The sequence below is a fragment of the Cupressus sempervirens genome, chromosome 11, assembly GCF_028749045.1.
Source record: "Cupressus sempervirens isolate cs-2001-9-10 chromosome 11, ASM2874904v1, whole genome shotgun sequence".
NCBI lineage: Eukaryota > Viridiplantae > Streptophyta > Pinopsida > Cupressales > Cupressaceae > Cupressus > Cupressus sempervirens.
Window position 1 is genome coordinate 572,377,561 of NC_143128.1, and position 15,439 is coordinate 572,392,999.

Below are 15,439 nucleotides of genomic sequence, written 5' to 3' on the forward strand. Positions count from 1 at the left end.
AAATAGCTTCAGAATTTTCAGAATTATATTAATTTAATCACTTTTTCATTATTATAAAACGCTTTGCAGCTAATACCAACTCATATTTCTTTGAGGAGACATAAAACATGAAGAAAGACTTAATATTTAAATTTTAAATTATGAAACTGTTTCTATTATTTAATGTCTTTTTCATCTATACGACACTTTTCTAAGGAAAGCTTTAGACAGAGTTCTTCCAACTCACGTTTTCTAGGACTAATATTGTTGACGAGAAATGAATTGTTATTGCTGACGGTGTGAAAGAAATACTGGAAGAAACATTCAGACGTTTCCAATTGCATTTCTTTGTCATTCGTTCCAGTAATAAAAAAAGCATTTTGACAGAGAGCATCAGACCAGAAATATCTGGTCAATTAAGGGAAGAGTAATTGTGTCAATAAAAAGTTTGACTGAAAATAATCCCCGACGAAAGAAATGTCTGCAAAGAAAAATTGGCGATATCACAATACTTATGGACGACATTTTTAAGTAGATCTCCACATACATATGTAATTTATGTAATGCTCTCTGTAAAGGACCCTCAATCACTTGATAAATTTGATTGAAAAAGGATGGGAATAGTTGACGACTGCAATGATATTGATAACAGCTGTGTAATTCAAGTGGGTTGTGATGTGACAATAAATGAAGAGGATATAGCCGATGTATCCTCTGCTCAGACCTTTCGAGTGCCGAGGCTACCCCCATATTACAAACATGCTTTGTACACTCCCCATCTTGTTTCCATCGGCCCTTTTCATTATGGGAAGAAGGAGCTGCAAGGCATGGAGAATTCCAAATCTGAGGCAGTTCGAAGGATGCAGAAGAGGATCCAGAGGAAAAATCCACATCTTTCTATCAAGTCAATTGTTGAACAGCACGTTCTGCTCAAGGACAACAAGATAAGGAAGTTTTACGGTGAACTTATTCCTTTCACTTCTATGGAATTAGCATGGATGGTCACCAGAGATGCCTGTTTTGTTTATGAATTTCTTGTTAATTATATAAAAGTTAGCAGCAATAATCAAGATATATGTGAAATTACACAAGTATCTCAGCTAGAGTATGTCCAGAATTTTTATGATGAGGAAGTGAGTTCATTTAAGTGGAAGTACGATGCAGTCTTTGATGCCGATCTTCAAAATCCCATGAGAGAGAGACTGATGAGTGATATACTTTTATTTGAAAATCAGATACCTCTCTGGATTTTAAAGGATATTCTGAAATTCCAGATGGGTTCTGCTGGAGCTGCGAAACAAAAGGTTGAAAACTTAATGAATATGTTGATTTCAAGTGCACTTAGACATGAAAGTTTTACGTGGAAGGCTAGAGTTTCTTACAAAATGTATTGTAAGAAACATATTCTGGAAGTAGTCTACCGCTCCATGGTGGGCAACGATCAATATTGCTCCTACACCGATGGTGAACTGCAAGACTTGCAGCATTCATCTCAAACTCACAGGCAGACGCGCTATGCAAAATGGGTTAAAACAATGAAAGCCATTTGTGGGCGTTTCTCTTCCTCGGCAAATAAGATGCCGTGCAACACACCGTATCTGAAGGTTCCAACAGCATCAGATCTGGTGCGTGGAGGAGTGAAGATTCAGCCTGTGTTCTGTGAAGAGATAGAAAGGGCAGTCGGGCAACATCCAAAAAGATTGTTCGAATATTCTTCAGCCATTCGATGGACGAGGTTTGATGAGAAAACATCGGTGTTGTACTTCCCACAAATGAGGATAACGTCAGTTTCATCTCCACTCACGGCTAGCATTGGCGCAATGGAGGTGGGTGTTGGAGGGTATGGAACAAAACCAATGATTCAGTTTATGTTACTTTTGGATGAGCTGATTGAGAACCACGAGGATGTTGCAGTGCTCAGAAAGGCAGGGGTAATTAACAATTTCTTCGGAAGCAACCAAGAAGTGGCTGATCTTTTCAACTTGGCTAAAGGGATTGCCCATTTCCAGGGTTGTAAACCAATTGATGAGGTCAGAATAGGATTACATAAATATACAAGAAGAAAGTATAGGAAACTGTGGAGTGAGTTTGTAAATGCTTATTTTTCAAAACCATGGCAGCTCGCTGGTGCCATGGCTGCCGTGCTGCTGATCTTGCTGTCGGTGGGGCAAGATTTATGCCTTTTTGTCACTTGCAACCCTGATTCTTCTTCTTGAACTCCGTCTTTCATTCTGTAGGAGAAGATTGTCTTTCAGCAGCAAGAATTTTCAGTAATCAATAAACTAGTCAATGTTATTGATCAAAACAAAGAGAATTTCCAATGATCGATTTCATCATCCTTGTTTACTTTGGGATTGGCCACTACTTTTAGGTTGCATTCAGATCAATGGACAAAGATAAGTTTGGAGGTAAGTTTGGATTGTTGGTTGTTGACCAATGTGGTTTCTAAGTATAATTTCTTCGTTTAAATGTTGAAAGTGGGACATATTATTATAAAACCCAAATTTATTACATATCCCATTATGGACCAGTTGTCACCATAGCCTCACGTAGTTAAGGAAACATTTTATTATTTTGGTGCTGAAATTGAATTAGAAGAATTTCCTTGAAAGACTTTTAAGCGATTAATTTCATATGTATAAAGAATAAATTTCTCTTTACCCATATTAGCAAGTGATTAGTAGCAAGAGATAATCACTTGCTTGCTGCTTGAATGAGGGCACTGAGTATTGAACTTGGTATTATATGCTCATGCTATTGCAAAGTAGATAAGCTACTTAATAATGGTAACAAATTGAAATTTCTTTACAAAGCTAACCAAAGAAATATCAGCCCTTGTGTTCTCATTTCTATGTAAACTTTACACCTAAAAATAAACATGCTATGATCATAAAGATTTGAATATGTTATTTATGAATTTACCAAATGTAAAAATTAGAAAACTTATCTTTATTTCAATAAATATTTATTGCCATTTATTAAATTAAATTAAATAAATTCTATTTTAGTTTCCATCTATCTATAATTTAATTTTAATTTTAACATGTCATTATGTTAATGCATAAATTTGATATATCTAATGATTTAAATAATTTACTGTTGCAATTAAAAAAAATAAAATATCTTTAAAAAAAATATTAAATCATAACATTATGTCTCAATGTTTTATAATTTATAATGATCACGAATAAAATCTTAATTAAGATTTCGACATTATACTGAAATGCCGCACCTTTCAACAATTAAACTACCAAATGTCACAACCAACAACCATACATTTTTTGACCATTGAACTGAATATAATAAAAAAATAGCCACACGTCAGAAAGTAAGCAATTACGACATATGAATCGTTGAAAATTGATCTACTCACTTTTCTTCTCTGCGTCTGAAAAACGACCTTGTTGAAAAGGCGAAGGATAACGATCAGGGTGATCTGGCGGGCATTCGATGTAATTTATCTATTGGTGAGACTATTAATGATTGTAACTTCGTAAATTTATTTTAAAAATTGTAAGTCAAAGTAAACAGTATTAGATTGTGTGAAAAGAAAACTATATAATTTTAGGATGCATGTCAATATATCTATTATACTATTTATAAACAATTTTAACACGCTTAGAAGGAAATTGTCTTTAGTGGGAGTAAAGATTGTTGAAGAAGATGGAGTGGCAATTTTACTTTGCTCCTTTCCTAATAGTTGGGATAAGTTGATCATGGCTCTCAGTAATTATGCACCAAGTAGATAATTGATCCTTGAAAAGTCTTTTTTTTCTTTAATCTATGAGGATTCACGAAAAAAGACATCTCAAAGATCTTTTTCTAATGAAGTCTTAGTTTCTAAAGGCGGAACTTAGGAAAGAAGTGATATTGATCATGGAAGAGAAAGGTTCCAAATCCAAGGAGAGGAATAATGTGAAGTGTTGGGACTATGGTAAAAGTGGACATGTCAAAAAGGGGTATAGGCTGCCAAAAGTGACCAAGGAGAATCTTGTTACAAATTCATTTGAACCAAATACTGCAAAAGCTCAAACATCATTTGAAGATGGGGAGGTGTCGCCAACTAACTTGAGAATTTATTTACTTTATGTTTGGATTCTTGATTGTGGTGATTCTTTTCCTCATGGAGACTAGTGTTCTTCATATCGGACTTATAATGAAGGTATGGTTTATATGGGAAATAATAATCCATGTGAAACTATTGGTGAAGGAGAGGTAAGAATTAAAATACTTGATGGAGTAGTTACAAATATTCAACATGTTAGGCATGTACCTAATTTAAAGAAAAATCTTATTTTACCTAATGTATTTGATGAAAAGGGTTTTCAATTTAGTGATTGTGTTAAAGGGAAGAAAAATAGTAATCTATATTAACTAATGTAGAGATGGGCTCATTAAAAATCTAGAATCAAAGGATAGGCCATATGAGAGAACAAAGTCTTAAGGTATTTTTATCTATAAAAATATTCTTCCAAGTACTAAATTAATATATTTGACTTTTTGTGAACACTATTCAAGTTTGGATGAAAAAATCAACTAAGTTTTTCTAGAATTACTATCAAAAGAAAAGATGTTTTGGATTTAATTCATTCAATTACTAGGGAACCTCCCAAAACATCTATTGGAGGATCATCATATTGCATCTCATTTCTAGGTGATTATTTGCATAAGGTGTGGATATATCTTCTCAAGATGAAACATAACATACAATCTTTTTTAAAGAGGTTTAGGGCTTTGGAAGAGAACAAAAAAGATAAGATTATTAAATCAATAAAAACAAATAATGGTGGTGAGTTTTGTTCAGAAGAAATTAACTAATGTTTTAAACATGAAATTGGAAGACAATTTAATATTGTAAGAACACCACAAATTAAATGGTGTTTTTAAATGTATGCACTATACAATTATGGAGTGAGCCAAATGTATGCTAAGCACTACTAATTTGGAGCATGAATTTTGGGGTGAGGCTATTAACTGAGATTGTTTCTTTATTAATAGATCTTGCACTGGCTCTCTTGAAAATAAAATTCCTGAAGAAAGAAGGAAAGGTAACCCAATTGACTACTTATTTATTTATATTTTTGTTATGATGCTTATTCACATATTCCTAAAGAGAGTAGAAATAATTTAGACAAGAAATGCACAAAATGTATTTTTCTTGGTAATGTAGAAGTTGCAAAGTGGTACACATCATGGGATATTAGTTCCCACCATTTTATTTTTAGCCGAGATACGTTATTTAATGAGAATGCACCAAAAGGAGGTAAAGAAAAAAAAGGTACTCAAGTTATTCTAATAGAGGTTGAAAATTATTTTGTTGATCCTAATGTTCTAGATGAAGAACAATTAGAAGAAGCTCAACTAGTTGAAAGAAAACAAGAAGAGCCATAAGATGAAGTATCACCCATCATAGGAAGATCTAGTAGAGCATCCAAAGCACTTGAGAGGTTCTCACCTTCTTGTAGTTTGGGTCATGCATTCCAAACTATTGTTGGTGAACCTAGATCATATCGAGAGGCATTTGAAGATAATGCAAAGACATATATAGAGTTTCTATGAAAGAATTTATGCAATCTCTTTATAAATGGGACTTAGGATCTTGTCCCATTACCTAGTGGAAGATAACGCATTCAAAACAAGTAGGTATTCAAGATGGAAATGGATTTAAATGATAATTTAGAGATATACAAAGCTCAGATGGTGGCCAAGGGGTTTTCCTAGAAATTTCGTATAGATTTTAATGAAATTTTTTCACCTACTATATGTTTGAGTATGTACTCTCATAAAATAGAAGAACTTTAGTTTGATATTTTTAGCTCTCAATGTGGTTTTGGTCTCTCTTTCCTCTTCAAATATTTCTCACATTTATAGATCATGTCTCATTTTATTGGAATGGTCCTTTAGGTGTTATTTAATTGCCTTTTTGGCTATAGCTTCTAGCTACAACATTATCTCTTGACTCTTTCTACACTTTTTTTGAGACTTTAGAATTTGAGCTTCATCAAGGATAGGTTGAAAAAAATAAAATTCTTCCCCAAAAATATTTAATTATGCGGCCAAAAGTGTCTTATATTTCTAAAGTATTTACTCTTGCTCATCGGTTATCCTGCTCAATTTATTATTCCATATAATCTTATATAAGAAGGATTGGGAATTTCATTTTCATCCATCATCATCATTATACAATAAATAAAGATCAAGATCACACATGTTCATGAGACTTCAACAAATCATCTTCAAACATTCATCAAGCTCAACAATTTCCTTCTTGCATCTTGGCTTCTACATATGACATCCATCATTCCAAACCATTAAAGGTATTCCATCCTTCATCATGGCATGTTAGATACATTATTATTAATGAGGTTTTATCTTCTTTTATTTTCTTATATGGTTTCTTTGAGTCAAGACTATTGCATTTGCACACTTGATCATATATCAAATTTAATTGCATCAAAATATAGTTGTATCCTTCATTTGATAAATTCAATCCTAATACATGATAGAATTTCCTTTATTGATATATTTACATCCCAATTTCAAGGTTTTTTTCTCAATTTATGTCTTGATCAAGGCAAGCCCTCATCAAACAAAAACTAAAATCAAGTTTTATGGTGTTTAGGAATCCCTAATGGCTAGATGGTGACCATGAATTCAGAAATTGTTTGCCAAAATATTTTTAAAGAAGTTGGGTCAACTTTTCTACTATGTACCGACAACATGTTAACTTTGTTGTAAATCATTTGGACACACTACCAATAGGTTTAAGTTTTTCTAAGGCTCTACACAAATTAGAATTTTATGTGTATCTTTTGTGAGGATGAATATACAATATAAAGTTTTGCCACATGTTTAGATCCATAATTTTCAGATTGAAAAGGTATATTCCTCTTCATATTTTAAGGTGAGTACATTATCATTCATTTCACTTTTTATTCTAGACCAATTTTGATATCTTAATTGGGTTGATTGCATATATTTAGCACCTAAATCTATCTTAAACTTTTCCTTCAATAAATTAGTTTGATTGCACATTTACATTTTCACATATGTAATTAAACTTTACATTCGGTTAAAGAAGTCTTGCATTATTTTAACATTTTGTGTGATTAAAAACATAATTTTAGTATCTATAAGAATTAGAATAAAAAATATGGATGTCTGTATCAAATGTGATAATTAATCAATGAAGTTTAAAGGCACAACATTATATGCATGTTGCAACCACAAATTTTCTTCAACGGAAAGTCTAAAAGGAGGAAATCCTAACTTTTGGGTACCCATTAATATTGAAGACTATATGCTTACCAATTATACTAGATATACTATTGACAAACTTCTTGTGTCTTTACAAGAAATGTGTATGGATATAGAAGGTTTGTAAATTATTGAAGCAAGGAATGTCCAAATATTTGTTATGAAAAACTACTTTAAGGTCAGTATGGTTGAGGATGTTGAAAAAGAGCTTCTAAGAAGTGTTTTAGTTGGGCTCTCAAGGGTTGTATTCCTTCTTCTATTTTATTTTTGTGGGTAATATATATAATATACATTTTTTTGGGGTTGATGGCATAAGAGGATAGAGAAATTTTATCATCTTAAGTTAGCTTATGGTTGTGATATGGCGTTTAGCATGAGAAGAATTATTTTATTCTCTCTCTTTGATACTTCTAAAGTTACATATATTGTGGAGCTTGATTTGTGGAGGTGGGAAAAGGGTTTTGTTTAGAGTTCAAGATGGATGGTTGTCCAATAGCTTGTGGGGATGTGACTTGGGAGTTATGGAGGGAGAACTCAAAAATAATAGATAGATGCAAAAACTTCCCAAGGGTTATGAGACAACTTGACGTAACTCCACTTGATTTAGGATTTTTTTCTTTAGTGAAGTTTTTCAGAAAGATGTGGAACATTTCAATTTTCGTAAATTTTAAAATGTAAACCTTAAGGGGAGTTTTCATGAAAGATAAATTTATTATCTTTTAAATAGATTTGTAAGAAAATATAAGCAAAAAATATAAGCCTTCCTTGTCACCTCTATCCTTGATTTTCATGGCAAACGCTTCAAGAATTCACCCTTCTCTTCTGAACAAACTTAAGCCTTCTACTTAGATCTTCTTATCAACCCTAGGAAATTTGTTTCAACTACTTGAAAATATTTTTTAAAATGCCCAAATTTTCTTCTCTCTTCTATTATTTGCACCATACTTAATTTTTCCTTTCTGCCTCCTTAAATAGATAATTTTGATCTTTTCTATTTTTTACAATCACCATAGATCTTAGGGTTTATGATATGATCCAATAGATTCATTGTATCTATTCATCTCTCTCTTTTCTAGAAACATCTCATGGAATCCATTCATTAGATATCTTACCTAATCCTCTCCTTGAATTAAATGATCAACACATCGATCCTTATCTTCAACATGCTTTCCATATCTAGAGAAATCAAGTGAGTCAACTAGAATTCATGATTTCTCATATGCATTTAGAATTCTATTACTTAGTCATTGCTAGGATCACTTGCTCACCACTTACACTATTTACTTGGTCAATATTGGTGCTCGGTTAACACTAAATTTCATTCAACTTGTATTGACATTTGGCTTTCTCTTTTTAGGTGCTTAGTTGACACTAGCATCCCTAAGCATTAACTTCAAGTTCTTTAATCTTCTGTTGTATTCCTCAGTCAATTTTATGCAATCAATCAGTCTCTTCTCATGTACATTCATAATGTAAACAACCAAATTATCTTGTCCAAGTCTAACTAATCAAACTTTCATTTTAGCTTCCTTTCATAACTCAACCTTTCCTCTAGGTGCTTTTGTTATGAGGAACTTCTCAAATCTTCTTCTTCAATCAAATAGATATGATATTTAGAACATATAGCAACATGCCTCGTCAATAGATTTGATGTAATACCCTAACCATCTCAAACTAAAGAATAACCAAATAACAATAATCCAAACATACAAATTAGATTAGAACCCAAACAATTTTTTTTTTTAAAACAATATCCATTACAATGTAATCCTACACAACAGGTTCAATAATGTACTCATAATCAGCAATGATCATTTCCAAATTATTACATCAGAGTATATAGCATATCTATACTCTTATTAGAAATACAACAACTTTTAAAATACAATCAACTTAATCCTTGATTCAAAGTATTTAACAATCATTTCTTCTAAGTCCATAACCAACCCTATCTCGAACCTGTAATCAAAAACAAAAAATCCACAATACACCAAATAGGGTGTAAAACACGAATAAAATCATTAAAACCTCCAGTAATCTTGTACGTTAGATTTTATGACAAAACTATAATCATAATAATCCTTTTAACAAAAATACTGAAAATTTTATTTTCTTTCCACATTCAATTATAAAGAAAATACATAATTTCTTCATGTAGATATGCAAAAATAAACTCGTATAGAATATGAAAAGGTAATGATCCAGTAGTCCATGGATGTCAACATAAGAATCTACATTTAGCCACTTGTAGAACTCAATATGGCATGTGAAACCATAATATTCTTATCTTATTATATGGTTTCCCAACCCATAAATTTTTAAATATTACCACTTGTTTAAATAGATGTCATAAACTTTCCCATAAGGATCCAGACTAGTGTCGGAGGGCATCCGACAACATAATTCTATCACCACAAGTTACTCGCTTAGATTAATTTTCCAATTCCAACTAATACACTTATTTCATTTGCTTCAATATAACAATTGCACCAACAAACAGAAATATCACTTGAAACCATTTTCAATCTTTCAAAGTACCAAATGAAATCATAATTGTTTCCACACTTTAATTTTCCACTACATAACAGCTATATTAAAATTAAATAATAAGAAATCAACTTTACTAAGATTCACCATATTTACATTTCATTTATATAAAAAAAACGTAATAATAAAATGATCCACACATATAATTTCATCATATTATAAAATTAATCAATTTCCATTTCCAAAACCAGTAATCACAATAATTTCTAGATTGTATATCTATGGTAAAACTAACAGTACAATTCATAAGGATATACTTACACATTGATACTTGTAAATAAATACTTGTACATATATATATGCACAACATTTATACATATACATACACGCACTCACTTACATATACCAAAATATATGTAGAACCTTATTAATTTAAAGTTAGTTTTGAAATAGATAATAACCTTTTTCCACTATACATCTAATAACTAGTCACTACCAGATAATACAATTCTCTCTACTTTAATTAGTAATTGTTTGACAATGTATCGGTATCAAAGTTTTTTTTTTCCTTTTAGAATTCTTGTTCCAAAATCAATGAAACATAATTTCCAAATTTCCTAAATCCGATACAGCCTACAAAATAATCTTGTTTGCCTATCGATGATTTAGACTAAACATAAGTTAACAGTCGCAATGAATATCTCTATGCTATAGTTTAATCTTCACAATAGTAACTCTCATAAAATCATAGTATAACTCAATTGTTTGTTTATAATGAAAACCTTGAATTTGTAAAAATTAATAATGCAATAAACAGGAACCAAAACCCTTTTCGAAATGTTAACCTAGAAATTATATGTATGTATGTATATATCACACAAAATTCTAAAACCCACAATTGCATACAATGTAACAATTATGAGCCTATATCTTTAAGCCCTAAGTACACATTATTATTGATGAAAGACAGCAGTCAAATAACAATTCATGCAATCATTTTGTTTCCTAATTTGATATCTAAATTCAACACCTAAACAAAATTTAAAACATTGCAAAACGTTAAACAACAACTATTGACATAAAAAAAAAACAACCTCTATTTCAAGTTTATACCCTTGGTTCACAGTCGTGAGCCGTAAAACATTGCAAATTCGTGACCGAGATCTAATGTCACCACACTCTCATATTCATGGCCAAGTCACAACAGTAAACAAAATATTAAACACGAAACAAGGTATCCACAGAGCTCGGCTCATATAACAGCCAGTACCTTATGCTATCTCACAATCACACATAAACTACAACCACAACATACACATAAAATCGCAATACCCATATCCATCAATGTTACCAAAGTGATATTTCCATACCCACATTCGAATATGGGTATGTGCAAATCAAAACATCGCTTACAAAACCATACTCTACATTAATCCATGCTGGAGTGTAATTACTTACCATTTAAAACTAAAAAGAACTATATACACTTACACATTTCAAATTTTCGAATGCAATATAAGCAGAAATGACAAAGCATATATAATCTTACACCCGATGATGGGTTTACACTAAATTTAGCTATGAAAACCCCAAATCCTGCATACACCCAGAGTTGGGTAACGAATTTCAAACACTGCATCTATTAATTAATCGATATTCAACATTACTCACTGAATATAATATAGATAAGAGAGTAGAGTTAGAGAAAAAGCCCCCTACCTATTTATATGCGATAAGAAACACAAGCAAAGCTATCTGGAGAGTCCTCTTCTCAAACCCACAACCCCATGCTTCCAAATCCACAAAACTAAACACAGAATTACCAAGGAAACCTTCTTAATAATGGCAACTGAGAAAACCCACGAAACGACAACAGAACCATCAATAAAATGAAAACATGAGCCTCTAAAAAGCTGATAAGAAACAACATTCTCCATCATGGTCATCAAAATCCCCATGAAAAACATAGAGAAACCCGCTCAACAGAGCATCCAAATTTCCTAACTGAAAACCCACAATGGCGGTCTGAGCTCAAGCATCATGAAGAAGAAAAAAATCAATGCTCATAATAGCGAGCATAACCATAAAAATCTCATTCCTTAGCTTCTGCGACACTTGGCAACCATAGTACCAAATACAACCTGCAACACATTAACTGCATTTGCATTGCCGCCTTTCACCAAAACCCAAAACCTTTGCAAAATCCTTTGAAGTTAGGCATCAATAGCTTAAGCTTTGCATAAGTATAGGTTAAGACATAGTTAAGTATCATTCGATAGGTTAGTCTAGGTACTAACCCTTACTAACATAGCATTAGGTACTAACATTAATATTAATATTTATATTAATATTAATGTTGATATTAATATTAATATTTATATTAATATTAATGTTGATATTAATATTAATATTAATATTAACATTAATCCTAATTTAATATGAACATCGTTGCTGACCATTAAGTATACTTACATGTATACATATATTTATAACTTGTATCAATATAAATACAAGTACACTAATATACAACAGTTACATATACATATATATATATACTCTATATATATATATATATATATATATATATATATATATATATATATATATATATATATAATTATTTAATACTAATGCACTCATATTTATATACATATGTATATATTACAACAATGTTATAAATATACATATATATCTAAATATACTTAAAACTAGCAATGACAAATACATGGTACTAATAATATTTTAAAACCACCTTATACAGAAATCTGAAAATACGAATCAGACAGAAGTAAAACTGAAACCATACTAACATAGATTTTATAAAATTTGATTCTTGAATCCAGATTATTTCAGATAATAAGATTCTGAATATAAAACTGAAAGCATAAAACATCTGATTCTAAGAATCAGATTTTGAATAACCTCTGAATTCTCGAAGAGTTTACATAATAATACCAGAATTAAAGTAACTTAACAAGTACCAAACCATCAAGAAAATTAAACTAATCATAGATTCCAAAGTGTCAGATATAGAACTGTCAGGGCCATGACATTTGACATCAATGACAAGATAACAATTGTTTCAATTGTAGTCTCTAACAATAACCTCATGTTGATGTCTCCCTTTAGTAGTGAAAATTTGAGAATTATTGTCTTCATTATGGCTTCAGAGAAAGCCCCAAGCCTTGGTGACTTTACTATGCTCTTCTTCAAAAAACTATTGGGATTTCATTAGCCTTTCTATTTTATGCATACTTGAAGAGGCCATGAGGACTATGATTATGTTAAGAAAACTACATAACACTTGGAAATCATGTTAGTTCCTAAGGTCGACTATCTCACTTAGCTAATTTTAGACCAATTTTGTTATGTAATTCATTATAAAAAATCTTCACCAAAGTCATTTGTTTAAGGCTTGCTAAGGTTATTCACATATCTTTTAAATAAGGTAGGTAGATTTGTTTGAGGTCGCATAATCCCTAAGGGTGTCATCCTTTCCCATGAAATATTACACTCCATGATATCACTAAAAAAAAATTCTTCAATTATTCTCAAACCTGACAAGATGAAGACCTATAATGAAGTCAACTAGAAGTGCATTCTTATTATATTGCAAAATATTTATTTACATAATGGATGGATTAAATTAATATCAACTTGTATTTCTACCCCTAGGTTCTCTGTAATAATCAATAATTCCCCAAGGATTATCTTCCCTTCTTCTTGAGGAATCAAGTAGGAAGATCCAATTTCCCCATTATCTTCATTATTATGGTGGAAGGTCATAGTTGTGTTATTAAACATGCTAATATTTTATCTCTCTCGAAGGGGATCAGATTTAGTAGATTGAAGAAACCTACACCCATAACATGTTTTCAAACGATACCATATTGTTTAAGAATCTACAATCCATGCATCTCGAGCCATGAAAAAAATTATAGTAGGTTATTCAACATCTTTGTAATAGTTGTGAAATGCAAAAAATCAAAAATATTATTTGTAAATGTTCCTCCTCTAGCAATTGATCTATATTTGGGGTTTCTATCTCCTTTCTATGTAAGTATTTGAGCATTCTTTTTTCTAGAGGGTCTTAAAAACATATTTTTTGGGAGAAGGTTATATTTTTTTTTCTCTAATAAGATCCTAGAGTAGAAACATAAATGGATAACCCACCCTGCTAAAGTCATGACGATTAAATTAATTTTCAATGTGAGTTTCATCTATCTTACATTAGTTTAGGATATTCTAAGAAAATTAATTCAAGAGCTACAATCTATCCTCAAGAAGTTTATGTGGGATGACAATATTAATCAAAAATATGGTTTTTTTTTGGTTTTTTTTTTCATCCTAAATGTCATAGTGGGGTTCAAATTCATTAAATTGTCATTCAAAACAAAGCTTAATTTGGTGCTAAATTATATTTAAAAATGTATCATAATCTAAATTCAAAATGGCCCAAGCTTGTGTATTCTAAGTATTTGGATTCCCCTACAAGGAAAATACTTTTCATTATAACCTCCTTACCCAAGGGCTCTAAGGTTCTTAACTTAATCTCTTCTTGTATAAACATCATACCTCCATTGCTCCAATTCGTCATTCACGATTTGTTTAAATAACTCTTTTGGAATGACACTTGGAACTGATTACCTTCTCTATCTGAAATTCAAGATTGGTCTCCTCTAGAGGCTCTCTTAAAGGATGTGTGGACTACTAATGTGTGTGACTTCATCATTATTTATACATCCTCTTATCCTCTTTATTTCAAGTGGAATGTTCTCCATGTCTTAGATTTTCCTTATGACCTTACATATACTTTAAGATCATTAGAATTAAATGAGAGAGCATGGTTATTTTCAACCCTCTCGTAAACGAACTTGTTTGGACCCAATCTTATTTGAAGAAATGTACAGTCAAATATTTTGTGCACCTAGCATGGTGATGAATCATGTTGACTTGTATCCCTCTAGATTACTCCAAGCATTGTATGCCTTTTCAAGGAAAGTACATCTTTTTTGTTATCCATCCAAGATAAATTCTTTTTCGAGATGAAGTTAAACATATCAATAATCATAATTGTGTTCCCTTGCACTTTTCATGGTTACTTTATGGAATCCTTAAATAATTTGTCCTTACATTGCACCTTCTCAATGGACTACTAGTACTAGTTATTTTAATGTTTCAGTGGTCATCATTTATGGGACCTAGACTTATGTAATTATTTAAGAGTTGAGCATTTTTTAGAAGGCCTTATTCGTTGCTTCTATCTAGGAGATAAGTCCTTCCATACTTATTTGGATTATTTGGCTAAAATATCATCAACATTATTTGATGTCATTCATAGGATTAATTAAATCTATCTCTAAGATTGTCATCAGACATGTAAATGAAACTATTAATCATCTTAGCAAAGCTATACACTAGGATACACAAAAAAATGAAATCCAACCCTTCTGAAGGGTGTAGAGAACAAGTTAATAAGTATGAATGTTGGGCCCAAGTTATTTGGTCTCCTTCCCTGGTGGGTATTTATAAGTTAAATTTTGATGATTCTTTTAGGAGTAATCCTATTTTGTCTTATGCTCATCTTGTAATAACAAATTTCTCTAGCTTAATCATTAAAGTTATTTCTAGGAAAATTCATGTAGTTTCTAATAATGATGTTGAAAAAGAAGCTTTAATCTTAGGTATTTCATCTTCCCTTGCATTAAATATTAAA

The 15,439-nt window shown here is 31.2% G+C and overlaps 1 protein-coding gene across 1 annotated transcript; it reads left to right on the plus strand.

Moving 5' to 3' along the window:
* The first annotated feature begins 281 nt into the window (after positions 1–281).
* On the plus strand, positions 282–2,477 carry LOC149530923 (UPF0481 protein At3g47200-like). Its single transcript, XM_089809352.1, has one exon. The coding sequence runs from the start codon at positions 594–596 to the stop codon at positions 2,193–2,195; it is 1,602 nt and encodes a 533-aa protein (XP_089665478.1). The 5' UTR covers positions 282–593; the 3' UTR covers positions 2,196–2,477.
* The last annotated feature ends 12,962 nt before the right edge of the window (positions 2,478–15,439 follow it).

Coding starts and splice junctions, on each gene's coding strand:
- LOC149530923 (XM_089809352.1), top strand. CDS start 594: ATGGGAATAGTTGACGACTGCAATGATATTGATAACAGCTGTGTAATT.